The sequence below is a fragment of the Pinus tabuliformis genome, chromosome 2_2, assembly GCF_031772625.1.
Source record: "Pinus tabuliformis cultivar Carrire ecotype Pingquan chromosome 2_2, CPIR1, whole genome shotgun sequence".
NCBI classification, from domain to species: domain Eukaryota; kingdom Viridiplantae; phylum Streptophyta; class Pinopsida; order Pinales; family Pinaceae; genus Pinus; species Pinus tabuliformis.
The window spans coordinates 608979787-609004931 of NC_142300.1; the positions used below are offsets into that span (position 1 = coordinate 608979787).

The following is a 25145-nucleotide window of genomic DNA, read 5'->3' on the forward strand; positions in this document are numbered from 1 at the left end:
ATTATTCTCTGTTGCGTGAGCTGGTTTTGGCACCCAGATTGTATTCAGAAACTACATAATAATAAAACCCTCAGATATCTGCACCGATTCCCGCATTGGGTTTTCCCGGGGACATTGGTCCAAAAACAACGGTGTCACTTGTACATGAAACTATGTGTTGAAGAATTTCAGTAGATTATTCTCCCAATTGCAACCAAAATAATTTTGTCACCCTCTGTTGGGTGAGCCAGTTTTGGCACCCAGATTGTATTCAGAAACTGCATAATAATAAATTCCTCAGATAGTTGCACCGGTTTTCCCGCATTGGTTTTTTCCAGGGACATTGATCCAAAAACAATGGTGTCACTTGTACATGAAACAACAAGGAGAATTTCTCGTGTTGGAATTTCTAAGTCTAACTGTTAGAAACCGTTCATGTACTTTACTGATTTATGCCTACCTACTTGTTTTGTTAATTAACAAGTTATTTGCCATGTAAATACTGGAAATAAATATAAGTACATGCTCAACACATTACAGATCATCAACTAAATGAAACAAAACAAGCACACAAGTGGCACCGTTGTTTTCGGACCAATGTCCCCGGAAAAACCCAATGCGGGAAAACTGGTGCAACTATCTCAGGGTTTTATTATTATGCAGTTTCTGAATACAATCTGGGTGCCAAAACCGGCTCACCCAACATAGAATAATCTCGGTAGTAGTACCTCTCAATCAGAGATAGATGTTTCGGCTGAACCTCGGATAATCACTCCGGCAGCTTCACAGCTCCAATTTGCCCCACGAAACCCCAACGTCAACCTTTAGGGACAGCATCAGCCCTTTCTGGCCCAGCGTTTGCCCAGCGCCACTCTAGCTTGGCTTGCATCAGCGTGTGGAGGCACTGCTCAACCCTCTGGCCCTCTGTGTCACCCACACTGGCCCTCTGAAGCACTACGCAGCTCCTAGCTGCCTCTGCATCAGCCTTGGCTAGCTCTGCGTGAACCCTTGGCTGGTTCTACATCCCTCACTCTCAGCTACTGCATTGATCCTCCTGGTGTTATCTTTGCCTCTCTGCTTCTATATTAACTGCCCCTCAGCTGCAACTCTAATGACTCTCTCGACTTCCTCAACAAACCCAGCCCCAGAAAGTCGAAATCTTGATCAACTCAGTGTATTCTGTTGAAGTTTCTAAGTCTACCAATTAGAAACCCTCCATGCTCTCTATCTGATTTATTTCTACCTACTTGTTATGTTACTTAACAAGTTATTTACAATGTAAATAGTAAAAATAAACACTAGTGCATGCTCAACATATTATAGATCAACAACTGAAGGAAATAGAAACAATCACACCAAATGACACCATTATTTTCGGACCAACGTCCCCGAAAAAACCCAATGTGGGAAAACCAGTGCAGCTATCCGAGGGTTTTCTTATTAAGCAATATCAGTGTACAATCTGGGTGCCAAATCCGGTCTGCCGAACAGAGAATTTCCTTGGCAGTAATACCTCTCATTTTGAGACAAATTTCCTGGTTGAAACCCTAGATAATCCTTCCGATAGCACCTCAGCTCCAATTTGCCCTAGAAACCCCAGCGTCTGCCTTCCTGGACTGCGTCAGCCCCTCTCTGCCCAGCACTGGCCCTGCGTCACCCTGAATGGGTCCGCATTAGCCTTAGGAGACCCTGCATCAGCCTTCTGGCCCTTTGCGTCAACAACGTTGGCCTCTTTGAAGCTCTACGTAGCTCCTAGCTACCTTTGTGTGGCCCTGCGTGAGCCCTGGTTACTACTGCATCACTCTCTCTTCCTCTTGCGCTGATCTCCCGGCACTATCTCTGCCTCTCTGTCTCTTTGTACTCAATGCCCCTCAGCTGCAACTTCAATCATTGATTCTATCTCTCTTAGCAAACCCCGCTCTAGAGAATAGAATGATTGATCACTCTGGTGTATTCTCCAAGTGACCCTCAAGCCTCCTCATATACTTTTCTCGTTGACATATCAATGGTCGAGACTAAGTCACTAATCAACGGCTAAGATTAGATCTGGCTTGATCCGTGTCTTTTGGACCATTCTAACACAGTTTCATATCAATTCACATTAATATTTTAATTTCCCTATGTTTAGACTTAGGGACTCCATTAAAAATATTAATTATTTTAATATCTCCTGATCTATTTAGAATCTGCCCAAACCCTTTCTGGGTATTGGAGATCTCATGAGCCCCAACCTCTCCACCAAATTTCGTGGCTAGAGCACATCCGATGCTAAACCAAATCAACACTCCCTCTTAGCGAGGACTGTGCTCTAGCAACACTCCTCACTGAGTATTACTTTGATCATTCGGCATCGATCCCTGTGCTGATCCTAGGCCTGTTGCCCACCATCCTCTGCACTGTTGTATCCTAACTGCTGCCCATGGTTCTGCCACTTCCACTGCTACATCTATACAACAACTCTCTCTACATCCGTGTTGTTGCTGGTCCTTTCTCCTAGACTACATCCATGCTGTTGCTGGTCCTTTCTCCCAGACTGCATCCGCACTGCTCCTCCTCTCATCATGTTGCATCATGCTGCCCACTGCTGCATTGCAACTCAGTTACTGAGAAGTAAGTAATTGATCTCCCAACTCTGACCTCTTTGTTGGGCTAGAGACCCTCCTGATGCTAAAGCTCCCTCTGTCGCTGACAAGTGCTCCCTCTCTAACCTCTGTGTTGCTGCAACAACTCCCTACATCTCGCACCGTTGCACACCTCTCTGTGCCATCCTGCACTGGTGCAACACTCCTGTGCCTCTCGCATTTTTGCAGCCTGCTAGCCTCACGCCATCCTGGGAATTCTAGACTGTAGCTCTCTTTGCCACTTCATCTTCATCCGTCTCTACCCGACTTAGCCAGTCCTGCTACTCCTCTTCGGGGCTCCCGTAGCAAGGTATAATCCAAGAGGTTGGGTACCTCGACGATCTTGCCTCTCATCACCTGTAGTCCGTCTGACTACAACTCGATGTCTGCCCACTTATTCTCAAGTAGCGCGTGTGCACTCATGGCACACAGAATAGAAAGGATCCTGGCCTTCCAAATGACAAAGTTGGATGCCTCACCCAACCTGTCTTGATCCCTCAACCCATTCATGTCCATCTCTCCTCTCTTCTTGTTGACTCCTCCAAGTCTCTCTACTTCCCTCCTGGAAGTTCTTTGTTCGACTCCTGCCAAGTCTACCTCCCATCTAGAAGTTCTCTATTTGACTCCTACTGAGTCTACTTCCCGTCTGGAAGTTCTTTGTTCCACTCCTGTTGAGTCTCTCTACTTCCTGCCTGGAAGTTCTCGGTTCGACTCCTGTTGAGTTTCTCCACTTCCCGTCTGGAAGTTCTTGGTTCGACTCTTGTTGAGTCTCTCTACTTCCTGTTTGGAAGTTCTCGGTTTGACTCTTGTTGAGTCTCTCCACTTCCTCTCTGGAATTTCTCGGTTCAACTCCTGTTGAGTTTCTCTATTTCCCCTCTGGAATTTCTCGTCTAGACTCACTCTGAGTCCCAATTTCCCACCTGGAAATCCTTCTGCCAATGTCAAGTTGCCCCTCTCTGATCGTTTGTGCAACAGCGATGCTGATCCGGATTCCTTGGCTAGAAATCCGCCTCGACAACAACTTCCTCCTCCTTGCCTTGTTAGGTATTGTTCTAACTACAGTACCCCACAGCCTGCTAAACCCTAGCAACCTAAAGGAGAGAGCTCCTAGGCTCTGCACAATGCTGACACCAGCAACTCGGCCTCCTCAGCCAACTGAATTAGCCCTCCTAGCTTCTGCGTGGCTCTGCGTGAATCTCACTTTGCCTCCCTTAGCTTCTGCGCTGCCTCTTCTTGGCTCACCCTTGATGACGCAAGCAATGCGTCACCCTTCCCTTGTTGCTGCTCTACTAGAAACAGCTTCTGTCACTCGAGACAACTATTTTCTACTGCTATTGCTCCTCTTGGCTGATGTCCTCAATTCTCTTGTGATCGTAACCAAGCTCTAATACCATGTTGAAGTTTCTAAGTCTACCAGTTAGAAACCCTCCACGCACTTTATCTGATTTATTCCTACCTACTTGTTCTATTACTTAACAAGTTATTTACAATGTAAATACTGAAAATAAACACTAGTGCATGCTCAACATATTACGGATCAACAACTAAAGGAAACAGAAACAATCACACCAAATGACACCGTTATTTTTGGACCAATGTCCCTGAAAAAACCTAATGTGGGAAAACCAATGCAGCCATATGAGGGTTTTCTTATTAAGCAATATCAGAGTATAATCTAGATGTGAAATCCGGCCTACCCAACAGAGAATTTCCTTGGCAGTAATACCTCTCAGTTTGAGACAAATTTCCCATCTGAAACCCTGGATAATCCTTCTGGCAGCACCTCAACTCCAATTTGTGCCAGAAACCCCAGCGTCTGCCTATCTGGACTACGTCAGCCCCTCACTACCTAGCGTTGGCCCTGCGTCACCCTGAATGGGTCTGCGTCATCCTAAGGAGGCCCTGCGTCAGCCTTCTGGCCCTCTGCGTCAGCAACGCTGGCCTCTCTGAAGCTCTGCACAGCTCCCAGCTACCTCTGCATGGCCCTACGTGAGCCATGGCTGCTACTACATCACTCTCTCTGGCTCTTGCCTTGATCCTGACACTATCTCTACCTCTCTGTCTCTTTGTACTCAATGCCCCTCAGCTGCAACTCTGATCACTGATTCTATCTCTCTTAGCAAACCCCGCTCTAGAGAATAGAATGATTGATCACTCTGGTGTATTCTCCAAGTGACCCTCAAGCCTCCTCTTATACTTTTCTCATTGACATATCAACGGTCAAGATTAAGTCCCTAATCAACAGCTAAGATTAGATTTGGCTTGATCCATGTCTTTTGGACCATTCTAACACAATTTCATATTAATTCACATTAATATTTTAATTTCCCTAAGTTTAGACTTAGGGACTCCATTAAAAATATTAATTATTTTAATATCTCCTGAACTGTTTAGAATCTTCCCAAACCCTTTCTGGGTATTGGGGATCTCATGTGCCCCAACCTCTCCACCAAATTTTGTGGCTAGAGCACATCCTGTGCTACCCCAAATCAACATATTCTCCAAGTGACCCTCAAGCCTCCTCTTATACTTTTATCGTTGACAATTCAACAACCGAGATTAAGTCCCTAATCAATGGCTAAGATTAATTTTGGCTTGATCCATGACTTTTAGACCCTTCTAACACAATTTTATATTAATTCACATTAATATTTTATTTTCCCTAAATTTAGACTTAGGGAAAATATTAATTATTTTAATATCTCCCAAACTGTTTAGAATCTGCTCAAACCATTTCTGGGTATTGGAGATCTCATTTGCTTTAGGCTCTCCACCAATTTTTGTGGCTAGAGCACATCTGATGCTACCCCAAATCAAAAATTTACCGAGTTGGATTGGAGGCTATTACTTGCGTCGATTTTTCTATCTTTTGGCAAGGGCACATAAGCTATTGACCAAGTGTTGCACAGGGATTTAGAGAAGTGGAGTCGGGATAGATAATGATTAGAGATAGGAGGTATTTCTCAGTGGGGAATTTAGTCGAAGTTGGGAGAATTTCCCGTGTTAGATTTGGGCATAATTAAGTAGTATCAAAATTGTGGGGCATTTTTTGGCCAGATTGGGTAATTCACACTTGTTGGGGGTCACCGGGGGTCAGTGGATTCATCCCAAACCCTTTCTGGTTTTTTGTGGGTTTATCGAGAGGAGTCTCCGGATAATTTTACAAAATTTTCCAGGAAATATTCAAGCCCAAAATCCTCATTCTTATAGCAGGGCATATTGCTGATTAGCTAGTAAATTTGCATCACTTTGTGGGTTCAGTTTTGGCTTGGAGTTGGGCCAAACCCTTTCTGGTTATTTTTGGGTATGAGGAGTGAAGCCCATTGCTGCAATTTTAGGGTGATCTAGGAATTCTTCAAGCAAAATCTTTTGTCCCACTCTAGCAACAACAATAGTAATTTCCTAGGTAGTGCACAGTACTAGTTTGGGTCGGTATTTCTTCTAGATCAGAGTTGACTCACCTGGGTTTTACATAGCTTGTAGTAGCAAGTCTGGGTTCCATTTTCTTTACTCATTGTACTCATCATTCTCGAGATTAATAAAATGGCTCGATTATTTTGCTTTATTTCCTGGTGTTTTGATATGCGTGTGTGGTATCTATTTATGGTTGTTGCTCCTTGTACATGTTTTCGTTATTTGCTGTAAATTTTCAATTTGGAATATTACACTTATGGAGCCAAACTTCTTCACAGTTGATTGCACAAGCCTTCACATCTTCTTTCTTCATAATACAATTTTGCTTTCATGCTTTTATAAGCAAGTATATCAACATCCAATCAACAATAATATCATTGTTAGCATCAGTACTATCACCCCAATCAATGTTTTCCTAGATCAAACTAATCAACTGTCAGTACAATGATATTAAAACTCTTCAACTTCTTGCTATAGGATATTGCCCTAAAAGTCATCTTCTCTTTTTTATCACAAGCTTTTCTAGGTTTACTGTCAAACTCCAATTAATATTGCATCCATCCAAGATTTTATAGCTACCTCTTTCCAGCTGAGGTAAGTGAATTTCTTTCCATTTAATGGACTTCTTTGATGCATACTTTAAACTGCTTTCTCCTTTTTCAATTACGTATATTAGGATTCAAAGAAGTCTTCGTGCTTTTCCATGTTCTTCCAATTCTTCCATCTATTAATCAAGCTTATAGATAGATCTTGTCTTGACCTGCGATATTTATTAGAAGACTATGAAAGAACAAAAAGGGCAAAGTACAAACATAATAGCAATACTAATAATCAAGGAGAAGTAGAGTACTTACGTTTTGAGAAAGGTCAACTCCCTCTTAATCTTGGACCTATTCACCAACCATGTTCTCACATTAACATGATGTCATTTCTGTTATCATCAAGGGTTGGATCTTCTGCTTATAGCGGAAACAATTAGATAGGGTTTTGTTCCTTAGTTTATTCTTAGTTCAAACTTTGCTAGGGTCTACAAACCCTAGATGTCAGAGTCTTCAAGACCTGTCAGCTTATAAATTGCAAGTTCTATATATATACAAACCCTAGAAATATCATTAACAAGCTTTCTATATAGAATTCATTTCATTCCTAGTCATTATATGCAAGGAAAGACTTCAAATGCTAATGATTTCTAAAACATATCTACACATACCCTTTCTATGATGCATTACTATCTTTCAAGAGATCATTATCTTAGCATCACCATTATTAACATATATCATTGATTGCAAATGAACATAATTTAAACTTTATATGTACCTATTTTAACTTTACCTATATTCTATATATATGAGGCATTCAACCTCCTTCCCAAGCAAGAATTTCAGATCAACTCTAAGGCAGAGTTTGATCATCTGAGGCAGAAAGAAAAGGATGAATCTAAGGAAAAAGACAAGACGAATCTGAGGCTTTTTGAAGAAAGAATATGAAGCTTAAGTGTAGGACCAAATTTCTAAGGTAGCAAAATATCTAGATCTCTATGGAAGGACTAAATCTCTTAGGAACAAGAACTTTGTGAAAGGCAGGAGGACTGAGCTTCTCTAGGCACAGTATGAGGCCGAAATTCGGACCTAGTAGAACAAACTAGACGAAGTCTCTTGGTCAGATGTTTGACTCGACTAGGAGGGAGTTGGACCAGGTTTGACTAAGTCTACTTTGCTAGTCAGGTTGACCTTGTGATTGACTAGAATATCTAAGTGTGTCTCTTGGTGAACTGAAGAAATTCCCTAAGGAAAAGGTTATCAGGCTTTTCCCCAGGTTTTCCTAGGGTAAATGTTTGTCCTCCTCTTTGGTTGTCTCTTTATGATCCTATTGACATTTAGTTTCTACTATTGATACCTTCTGTGTAATTGCTTTATGATGAATATTAATGCAAGAAAAGAATATCTAAAGAAATCATAAGTAGTAATTATTAGTTTACAAGATCCTATGAAAAACCATCATTTTATTGTTGTATATGTTATTCCTCAGTTGGACCATTATCCCAACACAGGAGCCCAAGTAGGTTCTGAGTTTTATTAATGATGAACTGATTTGTTGGACAGAAATCTATTTGTGATTCATGTGTTTCAGATTGTTGATTGCTTCCACTAATTATTTTCGTTAGGAATTTAGTTGTGTGTTTATTCAGCAATTTATTACTTGGAATTAAACATCAGGTGTTGGGTTCGGGTAAAATTGAACACTTTAGTAGTGAAAGGTCTTCATATTTTGATTTATAGATTGTAGATTCCTTTTTGGGAAAAATATCGTAAATAAACAGAGATGAACTTTAAATAGAAAATAATGACAAAATAAACATAACTAGCAACTAGACACAAGTAGACACCAACAAATCACTAAGCCATTTTATTAATTCGCCAGAAAGAGTACATCAGCAGTAAGAAATAGTGGAACCTAGGCTTGCTAAGCAAGTAGGGAAAAACGCAGATAAATGTCTCTGACCCAGGTGGTGTATGACTCTGATAGCGATGTAGACAACCCAATGGATAAATTGTTATTGGTTGGTTGGGAGAATGATGATTGTTGGCCTAAAAAAAATTGTATCAACCTATAAATCCTCCCATGGTCTCCTCTCCAAAAACCCAGAAAGGGTTTAGCCGAGAACGTGAAAGTGTGAGACCCCACCAAAGTGTGAATGTCCTAGTTGAACAGTGTATGCGGCCCTCTGCAAGAATTGATGTTGTTGTAAGTGGCCCCCAATCCAACAACTGGAAACTCCCCAAATTTCCACTGCTAATTCCCCAAAGAAAACCCCAAACACTAACTCCAAAACGAGAATGCCAATTTGTCCCCCAAGGGGACTATGCAGGCCTTCCCAAGAAACCCATTCATTGGAAAAACAGGAAAACTCGGCCCTCGTGATCCTTTCTTGTTCCTTGTATGCAGACTCCACCAAAATTCCAGCTCTGCATGGTAGATGTGACCCTGAAATCCTCCCTCCAAAAAATCCTTTGAAGCTATTTCAAATGAGCGACAAAACTCACTACCTTTGCACCCAAAAATGCATACTACTTCCCAAAATGCTAAAGATGATGCCCAATGGAAGCCCTCAGATGGACTCCTCCAATTTCCAACTAGGGAGACACTTGAAGTTCTCCGAAACCAGTGGATGGTTCCACTTGAAACCCTTGTGCTAAGCAGCACTCCAAACCCCTGCTCTAAGCATCTCACAAGAGGTCGAATTCTTAAGTTCAATTGGAAAGATAGGTTGGTTCGATGTTTTTCTACCCTTATATACCTCATGGGCCAATTCGACCCCCTTGGTGATGCCCATCTCCTCAAGTGAGTTGACCCCCTCTTAGTGATGCAACTTATTCACTATGTGATCCACAACTTAAGTGACCCTCTTCAACATGGGACCCACTTATAATTCATAACTCCAAAACGTTATTATGCCAAAAAGTGATCCCTTCACCATTTTACCTTTTTTTCCCAAGCAACCAAGCGGGCTGAAGGCTATTTCCATAGTAACTCACAAAATAGGGGATATCACATAGATTTTATCCTTAATGTTTTGATACTCAAGATTCTCTTATTCCCTCCTTGGACTCTGCTCATCGTCAGCGTGTTATATCAGCCAAAGTTATAGATTTCTCCTCTCATTGGGCATATTTTGACGGGGCTTCTCTTGTAAGCGGAGTTTGTGGGGGTAGAGGCAGTCCTTTACTTATAAGAACATCATTCCTTCAAGCATCAAAATGGGTTGGGCAGGGGCTCAAATAACTATGCAAAGTTGTTAGCATAAAAAAATTTATTATGTTTTTCCATTGAAAAAGAATGTTGTACTCTTCAGATCTTTGGAGAGTCCATGAATGTCATAAATTGGTTCAATGAGACACAGAGATGCCACAGTCACACACTGCTTCCTATTCTTGAGGAGACTCTTCATCTAAAAGTTTCTTTTGATCAGATTTCATGTTGCTACATATACAGGGTGCTTAACACAACAGCGGATGCCTTATCTAAATATGGCGTTGAACAAACTCTTGGCATTTGGAAAATCAATGAACAGATAGCGGAGGAAGCACAGGAGTACTCTCACTAGTCATTCATAGATGGATATCAGCAAGTGCAATAACTATAACTGGAAGCCTTGATATATTTGTTATATATTTTTTCTTTTTGATGATGTCTTAAAACCATGATAATGACCAATATATGATATGTAACTGCTTTTATATTTATGAACATATATGCCTTCTGTATAGTGCCTCAGTCTGCTTTATCATTGGCTTTACATAGGCCAGATCTATATAGTTTTGTTTTTTAACAGATAGATTATCAGAATGCATGATGATGCATCAAAAAAATGTAATATTTTCATAAGTCGATGAAAATTTACGATTGGGAAAAATAACTTTTGATTCAAGCTCTTCAAGCAAGAATTTTCTCATCTTCATTTGATATGCCTTCATTGAGTTTCTTCTCAAAACCTTCTCTTTCTTGTTCTTACTTTGGCTTCATATCCTGAACTTCTTGACTCCTGCAAATAATTTCTAACTGTGATCTTTTAAGTGAGAAATTTCCTCGTTTTTCTCCATGATGATTTGGTTAAAAAAAAATTGCGTCTATGAAATTGACTTTTGACTTTCCTAGAGGATCACCTTTCATATGTCTTTCAAGTGTTTTGATGAAAGTGCTACATTTGACTGTAATGTCCTAAAGTGTCACCTTCTTCTTATCCGGAAAAGTCAAAAAAAAAAAAAATTCTATTTTTAATTTAAAAAAACCTGAAGTGTCACCTTCTTCTTATCCGGAAAAGTCAAAAAAAAAAAAAGTTTCTATTTTTAATTTAAAAAAACCTGTTGATCCAATGGTAAAACCGAGAAGCATGTCGATCTCTTCTTTATAAATAGTTGTAATACTGAATTGAGATAAACATTCATAACCGGTAAAACCGAGAAGCATGTCGATCTCTTCTTTATAAATAGTTGTAATACTGAATTGAGATAAACATTCATAACCATCAATTGTCACCTGCAATTCCTTAATTTCATAATACTCTCCGATATTTGGTTCTGGAATTGATATCCCCAATTGTTTCTATATATACTGTGGTATTGGAGTGTGTGTTTGTGCAAACGTGTATATATGCACCAACCTAGTGAATACAACAAATGCAACAAGTATGTATACACATGAGCAAAAGAGTGGACAACAGGGAATTAAAGAGTGAAAGTGGATGGCCTCTGGCCTGAAATTTAACTGCCCTGGCACAAATTTTGTCACCTGGCCTGCAGAATCAAAACTGCTCCTACACAACTTCTGACAGATCTGATGTTCACAGAGCTATCATAATAAAAGGACAAACTCTGAAATGTCCATAAGGTCTGATGTTTGCAGAGCCAAAAAAGGACAGTCCGAATGTCCTCTTGGATAGAGACTGTATATTATATTAAATGATTGATGATACAGTTGAACAATACGACATATTTATGTGCTTGAAGAGGTGGGTCAAGACAAGTGATTCCTTTTGAGGTATAATTCATATAACTAGGTTTTTATTTATATTCTATATCATTTAATATTTAAGTATATTACACATCTCATATTGGCTCATCTTGCATAGCTATCAATATGGTGTATTATTTTTTATTCACGTATTACAGCGCTCATATTGGTTCATCTTGCATAACTATTTATATGGAATATTATTTAACACTTACATATTGCAGCTCTCATATCTGTTCATCTCGCATAACTATTTATATGGCGTATTATTTAATATTTAGGTATTGTAGGCAAAGTGTATGCTCTTTGTCCCACAACTTCTGAATCTTCTCTTGCTTCCATTCGATCTCCATGTTAAACAATGAGTGTAACAATGGTTTTCATCCATCTCGCATAACTATTTATATGGTGTATTATTTAATATTTAGGTATTGTAGGCAAAGTGTATGCTCTGTGTCCCACAACTTCTGAATCTTCTCTTGCTTCCATTCGATCTCCTCGTTAAACAATGAGGGCAACAATGGTTTTCATCCGAGTGTATCCTCTTTGTCCCACAACTTCTGAATCTGCTTTTTCTTCCATTCAACCTCCTCGTTATACAATGAACGCAACAATTATATTAAGTGTTGCGAATAGAATTTGAAAAGTAAGAGAGACAGGCATAAGACAATGAAAACATCAATCGGAGTTGAGAATTTTGGGTATACTCTGTGGCTTTCATGTTGGTTGATCTTGGTTATATTCTAAGTGATTGTGACAACAATGTTCTTCAGGACTAAAAAGTAAAAAATCTGAAAACCGAGATTCTGTCTTCGATGGACGATAAATTAATACACATGTTTTTAATTGTTTTCTTAATAAATTAATTTTTCGTCCCACTTCTAAAATCAAATTTTTGGTTCTGTGCATCATCTATAATGGTTGTACTTTCCATATGAGAAGTTTTGAACTTTTCATTAAAACAGCATCTGAACTTTGGCAGAAAAAATACTCTATATATGTCCCACCATTCAAGACAACATTGCAAAATACACAAGCTCCAGGGACAATCAATATTAAACTTCAGTGCCTTCAAGAAACTCACAGAAGTTGAAGAGATGTCATGTTTCCAATCTCCTTAGGAATAATGCCACTTATATTGTTCCACATGAAGTCCCTTTCGAAAGATAACAAAACGAGGTGTAAGAATCTTGAAGGAGAACTCGGCATATTAAATTATGCAAAATGGAGAAAAAACTGTTTAGCACAGCCCATTATATTTAGTATGTAACAATATATAAATCTAATCAGGAAAGAACAAAGATCTGAATTTTATACGAATGAAGTAATAATCTCTAAAATGAATATAGAACTTATATGATGGGATTCCATGCTCTTTTTTTTACGGTGGGGTAGTCATTTGCATGGTATCTATGTGCACCAATATAACACAACCTTAACATTGATTCAACTTACAAAATTGTAAGATTTTGTAAAATTCCAATTTCTGGAGCTAGATTTCCTGTAAGGTCCATGTTAAACAATTGCCTGCAAAGCACAACTCGCCATCAGTTTGACAATTGACTTCTCAACGTGACTTAAAGCTTTTGTGTGTCTAATTCATTTGTTTTCAGCAGAAACATTTATTGTTTGTTCTCCTCAAGGTGTGCCTCCTAGAAGAGCTTCCAATAAAATGGTTGAATGATGAAATTGCTAATTGCGTTTTCCAAGATTTAATAAAAGAAATTTTGAGATTCTGCATGCATCACTATCCAAATCACAATTACCTGACCAAAAATTTTCTCACAATTGATCAAAAGAACTTAATATGTCTATTAAACATCACATCTTATTTATTAAGATGTTTCAGATATAGAGAGATTCAAAGCGACTAATAGTAAATTCAACATGGAAATTTCTATTTAAAAAATCAGTAAATGGTATTCCTTACCACATAGTATCTTGTGAATTGCAACTATTGGGTTGAACACACGTCATTTTGGGAAGGAAGAATCAGAGAAAATTTCAAAAAACTTTAATTTTTATCTAAGTGTAGAAAGTTGAAACCTTGGTGATTCTTTATAATCCTCAAAATGCTCACTATAAACATTTGGCAAAAGTTTTGTAAAATTTCTCAATTATACAATAGTATTTTGGGTGAATATTTATTTTTAATTAACAAATTATTTTTGTAAAACGGGGAAAAAATTCAAATGGTGAATATTAGTCCCTAGAATCCTCTCAGAAAAATTGATCATACTGTATAAACTAACTATTTATTCTCAATTTAAGAGGCAACTTTGCATCAAAATTGATTTAATTAGAACCTAGTACTTCTCATAATGGATGAGGTCCCACACTCATGATTTTCATCACACTTGTTATTTTTCAAGCACCAGTTTCAGATTTCATGTCTCGTGCAATTATTTTATCCTCAAAAATTATTTTACTCAATAAATGAATTGTTTCGTAGAAAACAAAATATGAAAACTACAAACAGAAAATTCTCTAGCTCTTTAACTGGCAAATAGCAGCAAAAAATATTTCAGAAAATAACCCAGAAATATCAAACAAGAACAACAATTATTTTAACCCTCCAATCTCTCTTCATTAAATTTTTCTCAAAGAAATTATGGGCTCCCTTACCAGGGAAAATGCCCCACACAATTATAGGAAAAAAATACAGCAATAAAATCTGCGATTTTTCTCCAGCAAAAATACAGCAGCCCATGTCACACTTGCAGCCTCTCCTTGGCTCAAGGACCCTCTCAATTTCCCTCGTGTGGCCACCCACCTACAAAAGCAATTTGGCTTGCTCACACATGCAGGTTCTCTGCAAATTCCTAAATCTAAAAAATTCCCTATTGGTCCTTCTCCTTTTTCTTAGCTTGTGAATCTCTCACTCACTAAACCTACATTATGACTCATGCAAATTCTTCGGAAAATCTCTCTAAATTTATCTTGTGTGTCTCCATCCTCTCCATTAAGTTCTCTTTATAATTTCTCCATAGGCCAAATCCCTAATCTCCAAAGTGATGGAGGGATAGGGTTAAATCCTAGCTTTCTTTGACTAACGGTGGAGATTAGATCTAAGTCACTTAAATAATTAATTATTTATCCTTAGAAAAAGCATTACCCCAAAGTCTGCATTAATCAAATAATTAATCAATGTCTTCTTTCTAAGTTAAATTTAGGAAGGAGATCACATTAGTTGCTTCTCTTGAACAACCACTTAAAGAGGACTTCACCTCCACATGCTAAGACACCAGTACTATGTGGAAGTCCTTTTGATGCTACAAACTCAACACTCCCTCCTAGCAAGGGATTCTCCACCATCCCCAACTTGTCTCTGTAGAAAACAAATATTCCCCTTCATTGGACGCTTAGTGAGAATATCTGCTACTTGCTCTCCTATGGAAATGTACTACAATATCGCAACATCTCTTTGAATCCTATCTCTAATTAAGTAAGTACATTTTAATAATATTATTTCTTTCTAATTTTGTCACATACATTGTTGTTGGGATTTTGCTATACTAGTGCTTATTTGATGCGTCTCTTATGCGAAGTTGTGGAAATTTTGTTTCTAGATAGTGAATGCATCATGTATTGGCCATGTATAATGAATGAATGTTCCTAGGGATGTTTCATTACTGAAATTCATCTTGACAAGCCATTTATCTTGCAAAACGAAGAATAAAGTCTTTGAAGTTGCTTTTGTTGTTGCCCTAGTGCCAAGCAAAGTTGTCTTTTAGACCTCCTTGACCTAGAAAATTCAAAGGTCCATTGTCATAATTCTACCTGACTCCAATCTCCCCAAAGGATTAGGCACTCGTCCACCCAAAGGTGATCACTTTAAACCTATTTTCCTTCTCCCCTTTCCTCTTCTCTGGGTCTAGTCCTCTAGGTCACCTAGGGCATCAATTATGTCACGATCTAGCCATTACAATACTTCAATTTATGGTACACAACTGCATTGGCATGTCCTCAAGAAGCCCTCCAAATTTCATGAGATTCCGATGGTGGGATCTTGAGATATCGCAAGCCCTAGCTCGAAGACCAATTCTTGCCCTTGGTTTCCCTTGGGCTAGAAACCTCACTGCGATCCTTGCATTGCCTTTCATTGAAAATTCATTCATTTATCCCTTTCCTCTCCTTAATTAGGTCAAGCATACCATCGGTTGCTAAACTCCCTCCTCTTGACATAGCCTGGGTCCACTTGGTCCCGTGTGGTCCCATATCTTATCAAAGTCATATCTTCAAGAACCACTTGGGAAACCAAGTTCCATAGGGTTTAGGAAGCTCCTTTACAAGTCACATTCCTTAAGCCAAGCCCTCAAATCCCTATTCCCTTATCCTAGAGAACCTTGTACCTTGCTTAAGAAGCAAGCAAGTCTCACTCTCGAGGCTTTCCTAGGAAAGGGTCATCGAGATCACTTCACATCCATCTTCATTGATCTATCCTTCATATGTAATTCTCTATACATCAAGTCTCCTCCCATCGGTGAAAATTTGTAAAGAGTGAAAAGCTTTAGTTATGATGACAGTGAGCTTTAGCTTCATTGTTTCTCTTGACCTAACAAGTTCCCCTCTAAGGCCCCCTGCTAGTTTGAGCAGTAACAAAGCCCTAAGTGCAGTGCAAGGAAGGACACTTGGCTGCTAGGAGTGGTAGTTGTTGGAGCTCTAGGTCTGATCATCCAGAGGAGCAGCTTGTCACATCCCGTGTTCATCATTGGAGAAGCAACATTTGATGGTGATAGGTGGTAGCCCTCCTACCCTATGTTAGTCTTCATTGGAGCAGTGCAAGAAGAATATAGTGGGAAGAAGTCCCTGAGTAGCTTAGGAGCAATAGTGGGTAGTTGCGAGTTGTTCACAAACGGAGTTGTGAACAACTTGACAGGAGTCTCGATGTGTTGCGCCCTTGATGGAATAAGGCACAACAAGTGAGCATATTGGATAGCCGAGGTTCAGTGGCCAGATGGACTTGGATTGTTGATAGAGGCAGTGTTTCAGATCAGGAGTCGAAGGACCAGGAAACTACAAGATACGACCGAGAGGAGTTGAGAGAGTGTGCTACATCAGCCAGATGGTCAGAGTATCTTGTTGAGGGTAGATTGGTTGTCAATGGACTGACACCAAGCCCTAGTTTTGTATTCTTGTACTTGTGAATATTTGAGGGCCACTATCCCTGGTACAAGAGCCCTAGACTTTTGTATTATTCAGTTGGATTAATATAACAAAATTGGGTTGTACATAAAATTATGTAAAAAGTTGTGTATATTTTGTGCACCTGTAGATTTATTGTTGTTTATATTTCGTTGTGCAAAGTAGGTTCGTTGTGATAATTGGTTTGGTAGTGTCAGTGATTTAAGATTCTTGCAGTGGTATGATCCGGATTATCCACAGTTTCATATTCATTCCGTCGACGTTTCAAACCCCAAAGGGGGTCCATCATTAGGACAAAATGAGAAAGAATATGAATGAAAACTCATTGAGAGAAGAGCTATAATGACCTAGGTATAAATAAACCTAGAACCCTAATTTTTAAGAAGCCGACACTTATGAAAATAATTTTTTCATTTATTTATATTATTTCTATTTCCAAATTAATTATTCCTCTTAAGCTACCTAGAACCTAAAATATTTTAATTGATATATCTGATTCATGAATAAGTTTAATTTTTCATTTCCTTCCAACTGATTTTATTAATTTAACAAATTTTAATTTTATTTAATTTTATTTGATTAATTAATTAATTAATATAATTCTTACTTGTTGTTTTTATTTCCATTTAATTAATTAATTTGAATTTAATTGATTAATTAATTTGATTTATTGTTATTTACCATTCTAATTAATTAGTTAATTAATTACTTTAATTTAATTAGATTAATTTATAATCTTAATTATTTATTAATCCAATATTAATCCTTGGTTATTATTAATTCTTTTAATTAATTGACTAATTTTATTTAATTTTTATTTTAATTAGAATAGAATAACTAAATTAATTAATTTTGATTTAATTGATCCATTTAAATTAATTAAATAATTGATTTATAATCCTTCCTATTATTTTTATTCGATTAGTTAATTAAATTAAATTTATTGATTAATTAATCTTATTGATTAATTAATTTTATTTTTATTTAATTAATTAATTAAATTAAATTTATTGATTAATTAACTTTATTTAATTTAATTATAATCATAATTCTTTTTAATTAATTATTGATATTAACCATTTTAACCTATTAAGCCTTCATTGCCTAATTAATTAACTGATTAATTAATTAATTAATTTTATTTTATTTTTCTTTTATTTTATTATTATTAATTATTTGAGAAATTCTATTTAATTCTTATTTAGAATTATTATTATTATTATTTTTTTAAATTAATATAATTAATTAAATAATAAAATCTTTTAATTTAATTAATTAATTTTGATTTAATTAATCTAATTAAATTCTAATTAAATTTTATTTCTATTATTATTAAGAGACCCTGATACTATGCTTCCAAAGCCGTGGAGGGGTTTATTTGTCTGATCAGGGGAAGCCAGTTTCCACTAATTTCACTCCCATTGTCCCTGTTGAGGTTTTGAGAAAATTTCATAATTTTGATGGCCTCTCTGATTTTTCTTTTGTGATAATTATCCTCTCTTGCAATCACTTTAGCGTCCTCCACACACACATGATGTTTGGTTTTGGACGAGTGTTCCGCAAGGGCCGATGTATGGGATCTCTCATTCTTTATATCAGCCATGAGCTCCTTTAGTCTTATTTTTAGAGATCGACCTATTTCCCCAATATAACTCTTGCCACAAGAGCAGTCAATCTTATACACACCCTTGAGTTGTTGAGGATCGATATTATCCTTTACTGACCTCATCATCTGCGTTATAGTTCCACATGTTGTAAATTGAGTGTTTATGTTCTTCTTCTTTAAAATTTTTGCAATCTTATCTGTAATCCCCTGGATGAATGGAAGGTAGACCTTCCCAGAATCTTCTTTCTTGTCTTCAGGAGGATGCTTGGAGAGGGATTTATCCTGAGCTCTTCTTATAGCCTTCTTGATACTCCATTCTTTGTATCCAAGGTTTTTGAAGACAGAGGTTAAGTGCTCAATCTCTTCTTTTAGGTGATCCGGGTCAGAAATCCTGAAATCCCTAACAGCTAGACTGTTTAAGACTCCAGATTTTTGGGAAGGATGATGGTAAGAGTCAGCGTGAAGATAGCTATCAGTATGAGTTTTCGTTCTGTAGACCTGGTGTGCCAAAGTACCATCCTCTTTTCTACTGATTAGAACATCTAGAAAGGGGATCTTACCGTTCTCTTCAAGCTCCATAGTAAATTTGATCTCGGAAGATATAGAGTTAAGATCACTGAAAAACTTCTCCAGCTCCGCCTTACCATGAGTCCAATTCAGGTTAGTATCATCGACAAATCTTTTCCACCAAGCTGGCTTCAAAGGGTATGAATCAAGGGCTTTTCTTTCAAAGTACTCCATGTATAAGTTGGCAACAATAGGTGAGAGAGGGGAGCCCATGGCGACACCAGATATTTGCTCATAATAGTGATCTTGAAAACTAAAAAAAGTGGACCGTAAACAAATCTCTGCAAGCTTAGCTGTCTCAGGATCGGTGGCCATCTTTTAGAAAGGGGATCTTACCGTTCTCTTCAAGCTCCATAGTAAATTTGATCTCGGAAGATATAGAGTTAAGATGACTAAAAAACTTCTCCAGCTCTGCCTTACCATGAGTCCAGTTCAGGTTAGTGTCATCGACAAATCTTTTCCACCAAGATGGCTTCAAAGGGTATGAGTCAAGGGCTTTTCTTTCAAAGTACTCCATGTATAAGTTGGCAACAATAGGTGAGAGAGGAGAGCCCATGGCGACACCAGATATTTGCTCATAATAGTGATCTTGAAAACTAAAAAAAGTGGACCGTAAACAAATCTCTGCAAGCTTAGCTGTCTCAGGATCGGTGGCCATCTTTTAGAAAGGGGATCTTACCGTTCTCTTCAAGCTCCATAGTAAATTTGATCTCGGAAGATATAGAGTTAAGATGACTGAAAAACTTCTCCAGCTCTGCCTTACCATGAGTCCAGTTCAGGTTAGTGTCATCGACAAATCTTTTCCACCAAGATGGCTTCAAAGGGTATGAGTCAAGGGCTTTTCTTTCAAAGTACTCCATGTATAAGTTGGCAACAATAGGTGAGAGAGGAGAGCCCATGGCGACACCAGATATTTGCTCATAATAGTGATCTTGAAAACTAAAAAAAGTGGACCGTAAACAAATCTCTGCAAGCTTAGCTGTCTCAGGATCGGTGGCCATCTTTTAGAAAGGGGATCTTACCGTTCTCTTCAAGCTCCATAGTAAATTTGATCTCGGAAACACTAGTATCGTGGAAAAACAACAGTTGTCCTTTTTTCAAAAGCTTTGTCATGCCATTAAAGCTTATTATCTTCCCTGATTTCCTGGTGATACCCCTTAATTCAATTTCGTTTCCTTCCGAGAAAAATTTCAAGAAAAGTTCTTGAAATTTAAAAGTTATCATCCCCAAAGATTATAACCATTAGACTTCTAACACAACATTAGCACCACCCATTGGAATGAAAGCATTGAACTATTCAATATATATCCCCCCATGTTTAGCTTGATATTATGGCACTTCCCTGAGCAATTTATAGTTCCTCCATTTACAACCATCACTTGACACTCTGGTGTTGGATATAGAAAGCAATTCAATTCCTTGTCTATCTTACAATGAATAAAATTATGGGTACTACTCGAATCAATATGCATTATTACCTTTTTCTTCTTGATATATCTTTCTATCTTGAGAGTTTGAAGAGTGGTAATTCCGCCAATGCATTACAAGATATTGTCGGATTCATTTCTTCTTTCTCTGGGGTTGGTTTCTGGTGTATATCCTCTTCTTTTGATGTTTCTTGTTCCTTTCCTTCCTCCTCTTCACAATTTATGTTAAATAATTGCTTTTCAACACACTTATGACTTTTAGTATCTTTGCTATCTAGTTTCATAGATTAAATGAAGACCAAACCTAGTTACATTTTCCAACACTCCCTCTTAACTAGGGAGTTATTCATCATATACAAGTACAAGGAAGATCTCAACTATGTGAACCATGAAGAACTTTTGGGCACCGGAATGCCATGGACTAGATTCCTTACCAGGGCAATCTATCCATTGGTCTTTCAACAGTTTAGTCACCGCAATGCCATTGACTAGATTCCTGACCAGGGCAATATATCCAAGTGGGACTAAGATGGACTCAAGCTTTCATCCTCTCTAGGTACCATCAGACTTACTTGCTAACCACCAACCCAGGGATCTAGGTGTGTATCCAACAACAGAGCTCTATAACCAACACCACCTTATTCAACTTCAGGACCAAGACATCACCACAAAGTGTCGGCTAGATGTCCTCCCAGGCAATTCACTCACAAAACCTCAACACTCCTTGATCCAACAAATCAAGGATAACCAATCTCTCCCAATCAAACTGATTGGTAACCAACATTCTATCAAAACCTTCAAGAGATTCACCTATACAAACACAACCCCAATCAATAATATACTTTCACATGTACATAATCAAATACAAATCTTTAGAGTCTTCCAGACAACAGATGTTGCTTCTCAACATAGTAGGACTATCAACCGAATCTTTGACAAAAAATTCCTCAATCATACACTTTTTTTTCCTACTTCATATACAACAACATATCTTAAAAAAAAAAAATCCAATCAAAACTATGTTATGCCCTCCCTCTTAACCAGAGAGCTTCCCTTTATCCAGGCTTCCTCTTAATCTTAGGGAGACCTTTCTTATTCAGGCTCCCTCTTCACTCAGGGATATCAACTTCTTTTCTTTGACATCAACGAATCTTTTGTGGCTTCCAATCATTTCATCGAATTTATCATCATCTACATCATGCTTATCATATCAACGAACATCTTCAACATATTAAAGATTGTGTACCTGCACAACTTATATAGCGAGTACAACCAAATCTTTATAGTTGTGGGAGACTAAGAGCAACAACACTTCCACCTTTATAGTTGTGACTCCTTGTTGCCATAATTTTGCTTTCAACTTTTCTTGCCACCCTGAATGCATTTTTCAATGAATTAGGTTCCCAAAAGTGAACCTCATGTTGGATGTTATCCTTTAAAGTCCATATGAAGGCATCAATTATATGTTCCTCTGGAATATCAGTTACCTTGATATTCAATCTTTAGAAGTCCTCAATGTGCTCCACCATTGAACCCTTTTGTTTGAGATTTATCAATTGGCTAAAGAAGGTATTGTTCTTTGTATCCTCATTATGTGCTATCAATTCCTTCATAAAAATTATCAAAGTGACAATTGATTTACGAGAACAAAGTCATCGATACCACACAAACTAATTGGATTATAAATATAAAGATGCAATGCATACATTTTGTGTGTGTGGCACATCATGTAGATCAAAGAATTTCTCCATTTGTAGTATCCATGTTACCAAATCCTTGCCATCAAACTTCCTCATATCGATCTTTGGAATATGGTTGATCTTGAACTCTGAGTTAGAGTCCCTAAAATCATGATTCACACTCATTTTGTTCTCATCATAAGTTTCATGGACCACCTTATCACCATTAGGAAATCTTTCCTATAGCAACTCAGTCAAACCTTCCATGTCCCCTTTTATTTTTTCGTCTAAACCATCCAGCTTAACATTGATCACTCCCAATTCATTTTTGGTTTCTCTTTGTGACAACGAAAATTGTTCCCGCAATTTTGCTATATCAGGTTGTGTTTCTTCTTCCTCATGCGTCATAGTAGAGCTTTCTGAGGGCTTAATAGGTGTAGAATTTTTTGTTTGGGAAGCATTTTGGAACCAATTACTGATATATATACTTCACCATGCCCTTTGAATCATTTCACTGATTTTTCAAATAAAAATTATGCAAATTTAAGAATACACATCTTTTCGTACTTGATTTTGAGTTTGTTGATATGTCTGACCTTGCAACTATAGTATCTCTATGATTTCGGTTCTCCAAAGACTGAAATTTCATTTGGTGGTAGCCCCTATGCCTTCTTTCCAATGCCACTAGTTAGACCAAGATTGGATTCCTTAAGATAAAGTTATGCCAATTTTCCCAAGATGTCTTGATTATGGACTAGTTCAGTAGAGCAAACTTGTACGAGATGCCATGTGTCATTTTTTTAACGTTCGACCCTGAAAATGATACACAAGAAACTAGTCTATGCACTTTTAATCACTTTTTACAAATTTCAAGTCTGATGCACGAAGAGAAAATTATGACGATCCAACTAAATTCCCACTAACTCTAAGGGATTTGAAACTCCTAGTCACCTTTTACCTACTAGACAGGATCTAAACAAGATCATCAGGGAGGACATATATAGGCAGTTTGTCCAGGTCACGTGGGTCAATCCTCCGAGAGGGTTGCGCCCAAAGATGGCCTTCTACGCTAAACACTTCTTGGAGTTGAGAGATGAGCTCATTGTTCGACCCCAGTATACGTTTCACCACTGGATGCGTGCTCTTCGCATTGATCCCATGGGCCACGTGAAGATGACCAAGAACAGACTCATATAGGCGCATAATAGCAGTCAATAGGGTTGTAGAGATGCCAATATCTCTGAGTCTCTGGAGCAAGGCCTCCCTCGGAACAGAGTCAAAAGCTTTCCGAAAATCTACGAAACAACAGTAGACTTTCGAAGATCCGTGTTGTGCCTCAATCACGACGCGAAGGGTGAAGGTGTGGTCAATGGTCTGATGAGTCGGTCGAAAATCTGCCTGTCCCCTAGCTCTGAGTTGGCTCTGCTCAAGGTCACTGGAGAGCTTCCTATGTAGAACAGTAGCATACAACTTCGAGAATGTGTGACCCACCATGATCGTTCTGTAGTTATTGGGATTTGAGCTGGAACCTGATTTGTGGAGGATGATGTGGTGTGACCATGCCAGTGGAAAACCTTTACGGACTACATGGTTGAAGAGATCAGCCAAGTAACTAACCAAAGCACAGAAATTGTGCTTAAAGAAATCTGCTTGGTAGCCTTCCTCATCGGTTGTTTTGTTTTTGTTCATCACCCAAATGGTCTCTCTAATATCTCTGCCTGAGAATAGGTAATAGGAAGAGGGTGGGGAGGTATGTAAAGACTGCATAGCCATTGTAAAAACAGTAAAGGGTTTCAAAAAAAAAATCATCATGAGCCTGTGATAAAATTTCCTGAAATTTTACAAATTTAACTAACAGAATTGATGAGAGTACCTACCTGAATTCTTGCAGTTAATGATGCCTCAAGCTGCTCCTACTTCGGTTACCAAAACAATGAAACCACCCATCCAAACTGAGCAAAACCTCGCTACTCAGTGCAGTAAGCTTCTAAGTTGAAGCAGATTGTTCCCCTGTGCCTAAAAACCTCAGAACAACCAGCTCTCCCTCTATTGGTAACTCAGGTTTATAAATTCCCACCCCTCTTCAATATCTCTTTCCTTCGTTCTTTCTTCTTCTTCCCGATGCCCCCTCCCAAAACTGTTCTCTCGTGCTTTATAAGTTGTTTCTTAGCGGTGGCCGCCCTTCCACCAGCAACCCACCGCTTCTCCACAACGTGACACCCTTCCCTTGTCACGTAATATATATTTCTTTTTAAAAGGTATATTGACTGTATTATGAATTTTGGTTTAATATTCTTTTTTGTTTGTTTTTAATATAAAGGTCCTAGGTTTATACTAGGTACCTTATCTTTAATTTATTTATTTATTTTAATCATTTTATTAATTTATTAATATTCTAAGATATATAATTATATAACCATCTTTTAAGATTAGCTTAATTTTTAACATCTATCTTTTATAATTATTTTTACGTTATACATTTTAAATTTAGTATTTGCCCATTAATCATGATGCATTAAGCAATATGGGTGTTGATGGGTGAATATAACTTCTATTTGAAGAAGTGTCATGATATTTAATACTTATAGTTAATTTAGTATATAAATACTAGTGCGGTGCATGCGACACATGCATATGTAGCTATCATATGCATGCATCGTATGCATGCTATTATTCTTGTGTTCTCTATATTATAGATAGGTCGTTACATACACCCCCCTTCAGAAAACTTTGTCCCGAAGTTAGAGTTTTTATCTTATATGAATACTTATGATAGCAATTAGTACATTCTTCTTAGGATTGTGTATCGAGGTTAAATTATTACTTAATGTGAAGACACTATAAAATTGGTGTTTTGAATACTTCTAGGTTTATAACTTTAATGAACATGCCTTACTTCAATCAGGTTCCCAAGCTATTACAAAATCATCCTATCCTTCCTAATCTCTTCCGCCCCCATCCTATCCGTCCTCTACTGGAGTATGCCATGGCATCAGTTATACTGACCTAACCATTCATAAACTCTAAGGATGGCAGCGTCGACTATACCGACCTAATTCCCAGTAGGCATCCGGTAGTCATCATCACATGTCTAGGGGAGCGTGATTCGCACAGTCCTCCCATGACTCCAGGGTTCAGAGGATAAACGGTGGGCAACACCTCCACCCCTCCCAATAGAATCAGGGTTAATACCCTA

At 37.9% G+C, this 25145-nt stretch overlaps 1 protein-coding gene across 1 annotated transcript in view; it reads right to left on the reverse strand.

The window, feature by feature from the left end:
- Positions 1 to 25145, reverse strand: part of LOC149194126 (putative LRR receptor-like serine/threonine-protein kinase At1g06840) — a 370173-nt gene that overhangs the window by 276648 nt on the left and 68380 nt on the right. The window contains exons 3-4 of the mRNA XM_089405038.1: positions 12981 to 13052; positions 12610 to 12681 (exon numbers count right to left, since the gene is read on the reverse strand). Of these exons, the coding sequence (XP_089261164.1) occupies positions 12610 to 12681; positions 12981 to 13052 (144 nt within the window). The remainder of the gene's footprint in view (positions 1 to 12609; positions 12682 to 12980; positions 13053 to 25145) is intronic.